This window comes from Phycomyces blakesleeanus (assembly GCF_001638985.1).
Source record: "Phycomyces blakesleeanus NRRL 1555(-) unplaced genomic scaffold PHYBLscaffold_20, whole genome shotgun sequence".
NCBI lineage: Eukaryota > Fungi > Mucoromycota > Mucoromycetes > Mucorales > Phycomycetaceae > Phycomyces > Phycomyces blakesleeanus.
In genome coordinates, this window is record NW_017265153.1 from 498,455 (window position 1) to 511,533 (window position 13,079).

Here is a 13,079-nt window from a genome sequence, read left to right on the forward strand (position 1 = left end):
CTGAATGCTCGCATGATTACCACGGTCACTTCACTTGTCTCTCCTTACCAGACAGGGTTCGTTCAGGGTCGCTTCATCGCCGATAATGGAATGCTGACCAGGCTGGTCATGGCACAAGCCGCCAAGGAGGGATCAGCTGGTGTTGGACTTCTCCTCGATCAGGAGAAAGCATATGATAGAGTACATCCGGAATATTTTCGCCAAGTACTGACACACTTTCGATTTCCCTCCTCTCTTGTCACCTCGATCTCTAACCTCTTCTTTTCTACTAAATTGCAAATAAATGTGAATGGCTTCCTCTCGCGCCCTTTGCCTCAATCTCGGGGACTACGCCAAGGGGACCCTCTCTCCCCTATACTGTTCAATCTAGTTTTTGAGCCTCTACTACGACGAGTGATCCATGACCAGTCCTTCTCGGGCTTTCAACCATCTGTTCCTGCTGGTCTTTCTCCTCTGTCACCGATCAAACTCCTTGCGTACGCTGATGATTTACTTGTTTTTCTTTCTGACACAGGGCAGTTGTCTCGCCTCCACACCCACCTCAACACCTATGCTGCGGCTTCCAACGCCCGCGTAAATCTTCACAAGACGCAGGCATTTTCACTTTCGGGCTCACCCCTGCCAGACTGGTCCTCACATCTACGGACCCACAATATTACGGATTGGCATGACCGGACCTCCTCCTCTTCTCTTCGCTATCTGGGATATCCAATTTTCTCCTCCATTGCCCAACGAGACTCATTTGGCCAGGCCCTTCTTTCTAAGATTGAGAATAGCTGTATTCTACACGGCTCACGCACCCTGTCCTTCCGCGGCCGTGCCACTGTCATGAACTCTCTCATTCTCGCCCAACTTTGGCATGTCTTGCGCGTAGTATCCTTCCCCGTCTCTTTTCTCGAAAAAATACGCACTCTGATGCGCCGTTTCTTCCGCTTCCGTTCGTTCCCCCCCATTGCTTTGGACACCCTCTGCCTTCCTCGCTTTCAAGGTGGTCTTGGCATCCTCGACCCGATTACACAGCAATGCGCTCTTCAGCTTCGTTGGCTCAAGCCAATAATCCAGAACCCATTGGGTCCCCGTGGTTTGGTCCCCAAATGGATGGCTTCTCTCCTTCGCACTGAGAATACGGATTGTGATCCCCTTCTACTTTGGATCTTCCCAGACTCTAGACCTCGCACCCATCGCTCACTGGATTCGCCTCTTCATCTTGTCCTGAAGGCCATGGACCACCTCCCGCACAAGTTTGACGACGTCCTCACGAATCTATCCACGTGCCTTATGTTGCCCTTGTCCTCCATGGTTAATAGCCCTCCCTCTCATCCGCCCTACCGACAATCTTGGCGAGACCTGAAGGTTAACCACCTATACCAGATTGATCATAATTTGGACGTCCTGATGCCCATTGCCCCTGCTAGACCTCTTCCTCGATTTATCACTCTTAATCGTATCCTGCAAAGACTTCTCGACCGTTCACTTGTGGCTCACCCTATCCTTTTCAGAGCTTGTATTCCTACATTCATCCTAGAATCGCGACATTTGGATATGCCTCCTCGAGATGGGTCCCCCTTTGACTTTGATCCCTTCATCTCTGCTCTGGTCCTCGGCAAACCTTGGTCACGCTTGTCCACGCGCTCTTACCGGCTGACCTGTTCTCATCATCATGCTAATGCTCAACCACTTAGCCCCCATCTTAGCCCTCGCCAACTGCACTCTTTCTGGTCTTTCGCACTTCCTCACCGGGCCCGTAATGTTTGGTTTCGCGGCTTACACAACAAACTATCGTGCCGAGCTCTTCTGCACCACATTATGCCCTTCACTGTTTCTTCACCTCTCTGCAATATCTGCCAGATGTCAATCGAGACGCAAGAGCATTTTCTTCTTTCTTGTCCTTTGAAATCTGCGGTGTGGTTAGGCATTTGGTTAGAATTTTTCGGCACCGTCCCACCACCTTCTGCACTTTCCTCGGCATTCACATCCTTTCTCTTCCCTCCCACGCTGAACCCCAGTATTCCAGCCGCCTCGGTTTTCGGACTGACCATCCTTGCTATCTGGGACCACCATTGGGCACTCCACTTTAACTCTGCTCCCTTTTTACCTTCCTTGGTTCTTGCCACTGCTAGGAAATCAATCTCCCGCATCTGCTCAGAGCTCGAGCTTGACTCCGCTGACTCTTCCCTCGCATAACACCACATTAACCTTTTAACAAAAAAAAAAAAAAAAGTTTAAATCACACAAAAACAAGTCAAAAACCAAAAAGCCAAAAACATCAAATAACCCCCATAAACCCTCAAAACAAATGTTGTAATTTTCTCTTTTGCCCTACTCATTCAGAGAACTTTAATAAATCTGAGCCTGTCACAGCTCCATACAAACAAATCACATCACATCGCAACATAACACAACACAACTATACATCACAACTATACATCAAAACTATACACCAAAACACGACACGTGACGTCATATCGCAACTACACAACACAACATATCACAACATTTGCAACTACACTCATCTGTCTGTGATATATATCAAATGTTTGTAGTGCTAAAAATAAAATAAAATAAAAAAAATATTATTATTACTATAATAATAATAGTATATTAATTATTATATATTGTACTATTTGTACTATTTGTTCTTTTGTTCTATTATCTTTTTTTTTCTCTTTCTTTCTTGCTCTCTTATTGTTCTTTTGGTGTTCTTTTGGTATTCTTTAGAAACTTATACGACGTTATAGATCCGTTACACAATGGGGGTACTCAGCCAGATTGATCGATCAAATTCTTGTGTGAATTTTGGCCAATGGTATCAATTTGTAGTTGAGGACACCAAAAGACAAAAGTACAAAATTCGTACAAAATTCATAGATTTTTATAGCATTTATAGAATAATCTTTGCACATTCTGATTTCTTCTTTGAACCTGTAGGCATCTAGACTCTCGAAGAAATCAAGTGCTCTTTCCTTTGACTCAAGATCTGGCAATACATTGTCAACCTTGTGTATGTATTTATTGGCTTTAAGTGTTTGTTTAAGCTCCTTCGCGGCAGTCATCTGCTCCAACTTTATATTAACTTCCTTTTTGATTACTTCTAAAATATCTTAAATAAGTTCGTCTGCACTTGCTGATAAAGACTCTACCAGTGTTTTTTTTCACGATAAATTCCCTGATTTTATGCGATTTCTTCAAGGCATCAATTGCTTGTTGCTTTGTACTATATTTTGGCATGTAAGATGGAGAGAAAGAAGTATTATATAACTGTTGGCAATAAATTCTATGATTTATTAAGGAGAAAGATAAAAACAGTATCGTATTGCATATAAAAAGTAAGGATTAGGTTAATCAGAGAGCCGTACGTTTTTCGATCAAAATTTGATCGAAATTTGATCTTTCAAAAAGACGATCAAATTTTTATCGTCGCTATTACAACTGTAGTCCAATAATATGGCGTTCTGAATTCAAAATTTGATCGATCAATCTGGCTGAGTACCCCCAATATATATTTATATTAATCAATAGAAGAATTGTAAAGAATTGTATTTAATACATCTATTTTATTGTATTGTATTGTATAATATTATATAATATAAGAAGAAGAAGAAGAAGAAGAAGAAGAAGAAATATCAATTAGTATGATGTGTATCGAATAAATTGATTTGGGTTCGATAGTACACAGTGTGGAATGGGCATAATGCGTGTAATCCGTATGTGTGCTGTGTGTCTGTTGCGTGTTTTGTGTACGGTGTAATACACAAGGTTATATTTTCTATTCCTATCAACATGTTCTTTATAGCTTCTAGATTATATATTTATTTATTTATTTATTTATTATGTATGACTTCACCGTCTAATTATTTATTTAGTTATTTAGGGCCTTCTCAAGCACTCGCCAAAGACCTAAAAGTTGGCGTTGAAATCCAAATAAGTATTAGCGAAGATTTCCTAATTTAGCCAATTTTGTTGGCGAAGGTTACTAATTTAAGAAACTCTCGCCAGTCCGTATATGGAAATCACCGCCAACATTTAGGACCTTGGCGGGTGCTTGAGAAGCCCCTTAGTTAGTTATTTATTGGTACTGCTAACTATATGACTTTTAGGCTATCAAGATAATGATAATAATAATGATAATGATAAAAGATTATATATGTGGTGTATATATCTTTACTTGGTAGCGCCGTTCTAATTAGTAGTGAGCGCGGGTAAAGTGGAGATAGAGGGGAAGAGGGGGAGATTTGTAAAATGACCAGAATTGATTGATCAATTCTAATTTTTTATTTTTATTCTTATTTTTATTTTCACTTTTGAATTTGAAAGAAAGAAAGAAAAAAAAAGAAGTAATGTTCTAGACATAATGGTTTCTGTTTCTATTTCTTTAATGACAAGAAACAGATCAAAATAAAGAGATAGATATAATACTGATAAGGAGGTATCTTGATTGAAACCAGACCAATTGAAGTATAAAATCAACAATTCAATTAGCGGCAATAGTCCCTTATATATATATATATTTAGAATATAAAGAATGGTAATGATAAGAGCGAAGAGACAAAGGATAGTTAGTATTGTATATATATATATAAGTAAAGTAAAGTAAAGGGTAATGTAGTGACGATAGGAAGTTAAAGAAGACCAAGTTAAAGAAGTAAAAGAAAAAAGAAGGTTTAACCCAGTAAATAATAACCCACAGTGGAATTGTCAAGCAAGTCTATTTTGAGTGTCAGTTTTTCAGGGTAAGGGGTCACAGACAACATACACAAAACAAATAAAGGTACAAGACGTCATTGAACTCTGTTTTTTTCTCTATAATTGCTATTATAATAATAAGAATAATTACGATTACAATAGTAAGAAGGAGTTCTATTTACTTGGTTTTGATATATAGTATACCTATCAATCACACGGTTCAAGCCAGTGCGTTCACAAAGTTTATCAGCGTTCAAATCAACAAAATTGCCCACCCCTCAGAGTAATCTGCACCAGTTACATTATAACTCTATATATTTGCGACAGATTTAATGTAAATTACAAAACGCCTCAATGGTCTGTAGCGGTTAGATTTCAGTTAAAAGCACCAACTGAGGCTGTCAAAGAAATCAGTTGGTCAACAAGTAACCTAGAGTCTGCAAGATAAGCCCACCTGTCACATGTTCTGAGCCGCATTGGAACCAATTTGACGGACGATCCGTATCAGCCAGTGATTATCCTTTACCCCTCCTATGATCTACAGAACAAGGAAAGCTGGGGGTGTAGCGGTATGTCATACATGAGATTGATGTCAAGGTTTCTTCAGATTACTACAATAAAAGCGACAATCCCTTGCTATCAATTCTAAACTTTTCTCCACAGAAGAAGCTCAAGATAATATGAGTCCAATATCCCTAATGGAAAGATCTGGTTGAATTTATGTATAAAGGCTCTTTTCTTTTCAAAAATGTGCTTTATTAATATTATGCTTACTATTTATCAAGAAAGAGTGTAGAATAAGCGTAAAGCGTGTCTATCTTCATTCAGTGTAAAGAAAGGAAGTTCAGGGCTGGCAACCAAAAAAGACATGGGTTATATAAATGATTGTGTCTTTATAGATATATCTGGTTTTAATGTAAACACATGAATCGCCCCGTAGGTTGGGCCAAACAAAAGGAAAGTAAAGTTAAAGGATCCGCTACGCCTGTGCAAAATTAAGGGAGGGGAAATATTGTCACAAATCATCGGTTTAACTTTGTGGCTGTAGCCTTGGATGTAATTGACAGGTATCAGTATATTGCTACAGATAATACCTACCCTATTCATACTCATCATGATATTCAGAGATACATGGGAGCAAAGAGGGTGATATGGTATGGTATGGTATGGTTGAATTTGTCTTATTTTATTTTATTCAAGTTCTCCTGGGCTTGGTCTCCATTGAGCAGCTCAGTTAGTATGCAAGAGTAAACTGGGAAAATAATGATAATGTTGAGGCCGTGCTGAAAGAATTCTGTGTGAGAACTTTCTTTCAACTGTATACACAACTCTGAGAATATTTTTTGTGTGTGTGTATTCATTTGTCTAGTGTGTAGCAATTGTGGTGTGAGCGAGTGTTTAGCCAATCAAAATATTTTATTTTTAATAATAATAATAATAAATAAATAAATAAATATGTTACATATATTGAAAGGGATAAAATAATGATAGCAGTAGCGATGATTGCATTCTACCCTACTATATTGTATTGTATTTAGGCTGTAATGCCACAAGTAAGCCTATAATATAAGCCGAAGGAAGAAAATGAAAATCGATAGGGAGCGGGGAGGGAGAGGAGTAAGGGTAAAAGGTAAAGGGTAAGAATAAGGGTAAGTAAGGGTTGGGGAATGGAGTGGAGTGGAGTGGAGTGGAGTTTTTAATATGTATATCTTAGCGTTTCAATTGTATATATATATATATTATAATTATTTTTGAATTGAATTGAATTGAATTGAATTGAATTGCAAATTCATGAAATGCAAATGTTGGGACAAATAAATAAAAAATACAGAATCTTGTAATACATTTGCGTTAATAAATGTACAAAATGTATAAAATATATAAAATATACAAAATATACAGAATATACTTTTGTGTTCTTTGTGTTCTTTGTGATATGTGTGTTATATGATCGGTTCGCAGCCGAATCGAAATTATCCACACAAGAAAACGATGGCGATGGCGATGGCGATGCGGATTGCGGATGGTGGATACGGGTGTGAATTTGCGGTAATAAATTCTGGGTAAAAAACATATTTCGTTGATCTTCATTATTTATATATCTTCTGTATTATAAAAGTAAAAAAGGAAGTGAAAAACACTGAATTTGTTATTTAAAGAAAAATCGAAAAACTATTATAATAATAAAAAATAATAATAAAAATATTTTTTGGTTCTTTCTTTTGTACTCAAATTGAATGCCCAAAATGGAATAATAATAAAATAAGAAAGAATGGGAAATAGGAAATGTATTATATTACAAAGTACCTAAAATAAATAAAATGGTTAGCTAGTTGGCTGAATAGAATTGATTCTTGGTTTTAATTTTGATTTTGATTTTGATTTTGATTCTGATTTTCTATGACTCTATTTTGTATTTTCTCTCTTTCTTTCTTTCTATGAATATCTATAGAAAAATAGAAATATCAAAAGAAACATTTGGAATAAAATTGTTACTGTTATGTGTTTTCTTTTGCTTTATTTTACGCAACTTTGTTCCTATTGATTAAACAAAATCACAACTATCATTTTTTTTGTAGACTACTTTTAACAATATATATAGCATTATATTAGAGATTAGCCAAGAAAGCTACATAGAGAGAGAAAGAAGAACTAGTATATTGAAAATGTCGATAGAATATCAATAGAATAATTATAAATATATTTTATTATAAATATAAATATATAAACCAAACCAAATTAAGTCTAAAACTAAACAGCAAAACACTGTAAAGTTCTTTCATATTATTCATTCATATACAGTATGTAGATATAGCAAAGGACTCTTTTTGAGCTTTGATGTTGCTATTATATCTGAGCCTACTCATACTTGAATACTCACATTCAAAAGTACAAGTACAATTGTTGGTGTATAGGCTTAAAGGTAGTTTACACAAAAAAAAAGACATTTCAGTAGGAGCTATTAATCAACCAATATATATATATATTTGACAAGAGTACACAACCCGCAATCGAGATTAGCAAGTGTTACTACCTTCAATATTTTACATCCAATCGAACCCTCACGATTTTCTTGACAGTTTTTATAATTGTAATCTAAACAATTGAATATAAATAAAAAAAAAGGATCATCATCATCGCCAAAAAAAAGTCAAAAAACACAAGAACAACAACTCTATATTACATTACATTCTATATATCATTTTTTTTAGTCTTACTAAGTTATAATGACTCTTGTATGTGTATATATTTTTAACTAGTATAAAAATACAATACAATACAATACAATACAAAGCAAAGCAGTTGAAGAATAATAGAAACAATAGTTAGTACTATTAGAATTATTATTATTATTATTATTAATCATTTCAAGCATTTAATATTCTCAATCATGATAATATTGTTTTATTTTGTTTATATATATATATATAAAAGTTGCGTCAAGTATTTTTCGTAAAAATGAAATAAATTCTATAAAAAAAAGGAACGAGCGCAATTCTTGAATAATGCGACGATTAATTATGGTATGAAAACACTGAAAGTAGATATAATGTGATGTATTATATTTTTAAGCTTACATGTATATATAATTATTAGTATTATTATTATGTTGGAGTGTGTAACTGATCCTAACTAATTTTGTATTTCAATGCCCATTTCCTGGTTTATCTGATTCTTATTATGGAAGGTTCAACCCAGTTTACGGGTTCAAGTCGCAAAACATGGTTTTCTACCTTTCCTTAAATTGCAAAAAATACCACATTATTATTACTATTATTATTATAATAATAATGGGAATAATGGGAATAAGAATAACGAGATGGTACTTGTGTCTGTCTATCTGTCTATCTATCTATCTACCTAGCTTTCCATTTTTCCATTTATATAAGAAGCCAAGAGTGCAAAAGTATTTTTATATACTTTATTATAATAAATATATAATAAATATATAATATAATATAATATAATATAATATAATATAATATATATAAAATGGACTCTATTCATTATTACCATGTTGTATATAAAGATCCAGAAGTCTATTGATTAGAGTCTAGTTTGTATCTTAAAGGTCTTTTTTTTCTCTCTCTTTCTTTCTTTTTTTACTATTGAAGCAATAGAATAGCATATAATTAATTGATTCTTTCACTGTAAAATACACTTTTTATTGGTTCTTGAAAATGCCTCAAAAGTATGTGGATTGTATGAGGTTTATTTAATGGATAATATACGAGTCAAGTTGTTTAAAGAAAAAGGTATATCTTGAATGAATGAATCAAATATGATTTCTGCACCCTAATTTGCATGATTTATTTTGTTCTGTTCTGTTCTGTTTAGCTCATTTCTTGTTAAATAAAAATCGTGATAAAATAATATAGGTCTTTTTCTATTCTACCGTATGTATCCTATACCTAAAATGATAGTAAAAATTATAGCAAACTAACTCTAGTAATTACTTCTTTCTCTATTTTTGTATTGATGTCTATATTCTTGTTTCTTTTTTGATGTTAGATTCCTGGGTTAAAAATTATATTGCCTTTGTATTCATTTTATTTATATATAAGATTTTGAAACTTGACTTCTTTTGGTGTAGATTGAACCACCACCATTCTCACCCGTCCACTCAAAAACAATTATATATACACATCTTATTTTGATGATATCATAAATTAAATATAAAACAGACAAATCCATCAAGGTAGCGCTTGTGGCTCCGATATTTCACATGACATCATTGATAAAATATATATGTATATAAAAAAAATCGAGCCAGAGTATAGTAACCCTGCATTAATACAAGAAACCAAAACACAAAAAAAAAGAAAAAAAAAAAAAGAAAAGAATACAAGAAAAAAGGTTAAATGATCGCCGCTAAATTTTCATATTTTTTTTTTGAAAACAAAAATACGAGGGAAAAAATTCCTTTATAAAGAACCCATTTAAAATCTTTCATCTTTAAATATTTATTATTTCCTTTTCTCTTTATACCAAGAAAGCAAACTTCTTCTTCTTCTTCTCTTATACTTCTTCTACTTTCTATATATAAAAAAACCTTATCAACAACGATAATCTCAAGTTCACTAACAAGAAGCAATGCAAGCAATTCTTAACGAAGGTAAATATTAACAGTGATATCAATACCAAATATCAGTTATTAATATCATCTTCATGTAGAACACAATCATGCTTTGTCCACTCCCACTCGCTTCTTACTCGAATGTGGCGAATGGAACTTTACTCCAGGAATTTCAGGAATGACAACCGAATTGAATCCTTTTGATTATCATTTCCAAGGCCAGGCCATCCAAAAGCCCCCGCCTCACTCTCAGGCTCACTCTCAGGCTCAGGCTCAGTCCCAGTCCCAGGCTCAGTCTCAGTCTCGCCGCTCTCAAAAATCAGATGAAATCTCTCCCTCTTCAGCTTCAGTATCATCCTGGCCCACAAGCCCAATATTGGACAACTCTTCTCAGGCCAGCAGCCCCACTCCTTCGTTTTCGAGATCGCACAGACTTTCATCTCCACGTATCTTGTCTCTCAGCCCACCACAGACCAATCACCAATTGCCTAATCAGTCTGAAGAACAGCAACAGTCGTCTTCATTCAATCAGGAATCGTCCTCAGACACCACCCAATTGGTATTCAAGCAAGAAAACGGTCTCCCAAAGAAGAGCACCCGTTCTCGTACCTCCAAGCGTGCCACAAAGATTAGCTATAAACAGGAAGATTCGGATGATGACAGCAACAGCAGTGACACAAGCTCGACCAGATACATGCAGACCATTGTCTCGAGTGGCCGCAAGAGACGGATCGTATTCGAAGGCGACGATGCCGAAGAACAGCGCAAGAAGTTCTTGGAACGCAACCGGGTAGCTGCCTTCAAGTGCCGTCAGAAGAAGAAGAAGTGGATGCAAAACCTCGAGACACACGCCGAACAGGTGTCCAATCAGAACAAAGATTTGCACACAATGGTCGCCCAATTGAGAGAAGAAAGCATATTCCTTCGAAACCAGCTCCTTGCACACGGAAACTGCGACTGTCCTGCTGTCCAGTCATATCTTCGCCAGTCCTCAGCCCAGCTGGAATCGAACAACCGTCTTCACTATGGCCCAATCCCATCCCTTACCGCATCCAACACCAACACCAACATTAACAACATCAACATTGGACTCACAATCACACCTAGCTCTTCGACTTCTACTCCAACAAACCAAAACACAACTCCCATGGCATCCTCAGCATCTTCATCAGTATCAGCATCAGCATCAGCATCAGCATCTTCTCCGGCTACAATAAGCATGGGTGCTTCCCACTCTCCGATCAAAGGAACCGAATCCCACAACGTGTACTCTGGATCGCCAGTCTCTCTGACCCAGCAAAATGTTTCGGTTTCTTCTGGTTTTGACGGCCGCTATTATGCACCCCACATGTCTGTGCTTCCTCCAATGACTGCTTCTATTGGGGACTGTCACCCGCACCAATCCCATCATGCACATGCACATGCACATGGACACCCTCATGCACGGACTGGCTTGACACCTTATCTGAACACTGTAAATAACAGACCTCAGATAACCGATTACTTTTCACAGAAGCACACTGTGGAGTAAAAGAAAGCCTCCCAAAAGTCCAATTCGTTTCTTTCTTTCTTTCCTTCTTTCCTTCCTTTTTTCTTTTTTGTATTTTTTTGATTTATTTTGATTTTAATTTTCTTTTTTTTTTAAAGAAGAAATGCTAACTTTGCTTCAATTATATAAATATAAATATGTATATTCTTCCTCTTCTATACTTCTTTACTTTACTTCTTTACTTTTATTCATAAAATCTCTTTTCCCCCATTAACAATTCCTTTACTTCTTTACTTCTATATATTATATGCTTTATCCCTAAAAAAAAATCCCCCCGAAATCATCGAGTCCCTCATTTCTTTCATTCTCTTATCATTATTATTGTTATTATACAATCGTTTATCTTGCTTTCCTCTTCTTCTTCTTTCATTCTTTCATTCTTTCATTCTTTCATTCTTTCATTCTTTAACGTTTATTATATTTTGCTGTGAATATTTTATTTTTCTCATAAAAAACTTGTTGATAATGACAATAATAATAATAATAATAATAATAATTATACATACACTTTTTTTTTATGTATCAAAATTCAGACGTGTTTTTTTTTTCTTTTATGACTCTTACTGGTTAAAATTACCCTTTCTTTTTTGATTAACAATAATTGATATATACTGTATGATGTACATAAACAAAAATCACAGTCACACACAAATATTATTTATTTTTTTCATTTACATATAAATAAATCAATAAATCAATAAAATATATGGTACGTTTATTTTGTACGTATATATATATATATATATATATATTTCTCTTGTGTGTGTTGTGTGTGTAAGTCTGAATGAATGAATGACAAAGAAGGGATAAAAGGAATGCGGAACACACATGTGATAGTGAAACGGAACACTGACCAAGTCGGTGATCAATGAATTAATAATAAATCATATAAAATTTTATCCATCTTATTTTTATTTTTTTATTTTTTTTTAGGCTTTCCGACAAACCGAAATTGGCTCTTGAAAATTTTAGGTGTGATTGACGCACATATATACTATATTAATATTAATGGCATGTCCGGTATCCATGTCAATATTTATGTTTTTATGTTTTTTACCTCTAAAATTCCCCTTTAATACTATTATGTTAGTCTTTTATACATAAATATTTTATAATACTCAATCAATTAATTAATTAATCTAACCTAAAATAATCTATATACATAATTTATATAATATAGTAAGATTAGTTTTAAAGAGACATGAGCATGAACATTAGACATTGACATGAAAATAGGTATATAAAAAGGTACATATTTAGTAATACAGAAAGTCTCGGCCAATCTGATTTGAAAGAAAGAAAAAAAACAGATAGATAGATAATCTAGTTCGTCATTGCAAAGGGTACATACTACACAATACACAACATATAGTACTACACGAAATATGGCGTGAGAGCAAAGGAAAACTCTCCTTTCTATTTAATAGCTGCTATTGAGATTAAGAATATTCAATAAAAAGAATAGAAGAGAGAAAAGCAAAAGATTCATATTTAATTATCGGTAAATCATTATTACTATTATCCTAATATTTTATACGTACATATCATAGCATAGAATATATCAACTCATTAACAACACACATACGCAATGGATATCGATGTATATTACATGTTCTTTTTATACACGCGTGTGTCAAGTGCGTGTTTTTGTGATGCTGTGTAATTTGCTCTAGTGTTCTTTATTCTAATCCAATTTACTCTAATTCATTGTACGCCAATCTTCACCTTCTTTTCTTCTTCTTATTTTAGTATAGTGTAGTAGCCAAATTT

At 34.7% G+C, this 13,079-nt stretch overlaps 2 protein-coding genes across 2 annotated transcripts; both read left to right on the forward strand.

Annotated features, from left to right (window-relative positions):
• The first annotated feature begins 1,493 nt into the window (after positions 1 to 1,493).
• PHYBLDRAFT_159709 (hypothetical protein) lies at positions 1,494 to 2,200 on the forward strand. Its single transcript, XM_018434043.1, has one exon. It carries the CDS (start codon positions 1,543 to 1,545, stop codon positions 2,182 to 2,184), a length of 642 nt encoding a protein of 213 aa, XP_018287920.1. The 5' UTR covers positions 1,494 to 1,542; the 3' UTR covers positions 2,185 to 2,200.
• A 7,426-nt stretch (positions 2,201 to 9,626) lies between these two features.
• PHYBLDRAFT_182665 (basic-leucine zipper transcription factor) lies at positions 9,627 to 11,807 on the forward strand. Its single transcript, XM_018438655.1, has 2 exons — positions 9,627 to 9,799; positions 9,859 to 11,807. The coding sequence occupies exons 1-2, from the start codon at positions 9,778 to 9,780 to the stop codon at positions 11,289 to 11,291; spliced, it is 1,455 nt and encodes a 484-aa protein (XP_018287921.1). The 5' UTR covers positions 9,627 to 9,777; the 3' UTR covers positions 11,292 to 11,807.
• The last annotated feature ends 1,272 nt before the right edge of the window (positions 11,808 to 13,079 follow it).

Coding starts and splice junctions, on each gene's coding strand:
- PHYBLDRAFT_159709 (XM_018434043.1), top strand. CDS start 1,543: ATGCCTCCTCGAGATGGGTCCCCCTTTGACTTTGATCCCTTCATCTCT.
- PHYBLDRAFT_182665 (XM_018438655.1), top strand. CDS start 9,778: ATGCAAGCAATTCTTAACGAAG. Junction 9,800..9,858: donor GCAAGCAATTCTTAACGAAG/GTAAATATTAAC, acceptor ATCTTCATGTAG/AACACAATCATGCTTTGTCC.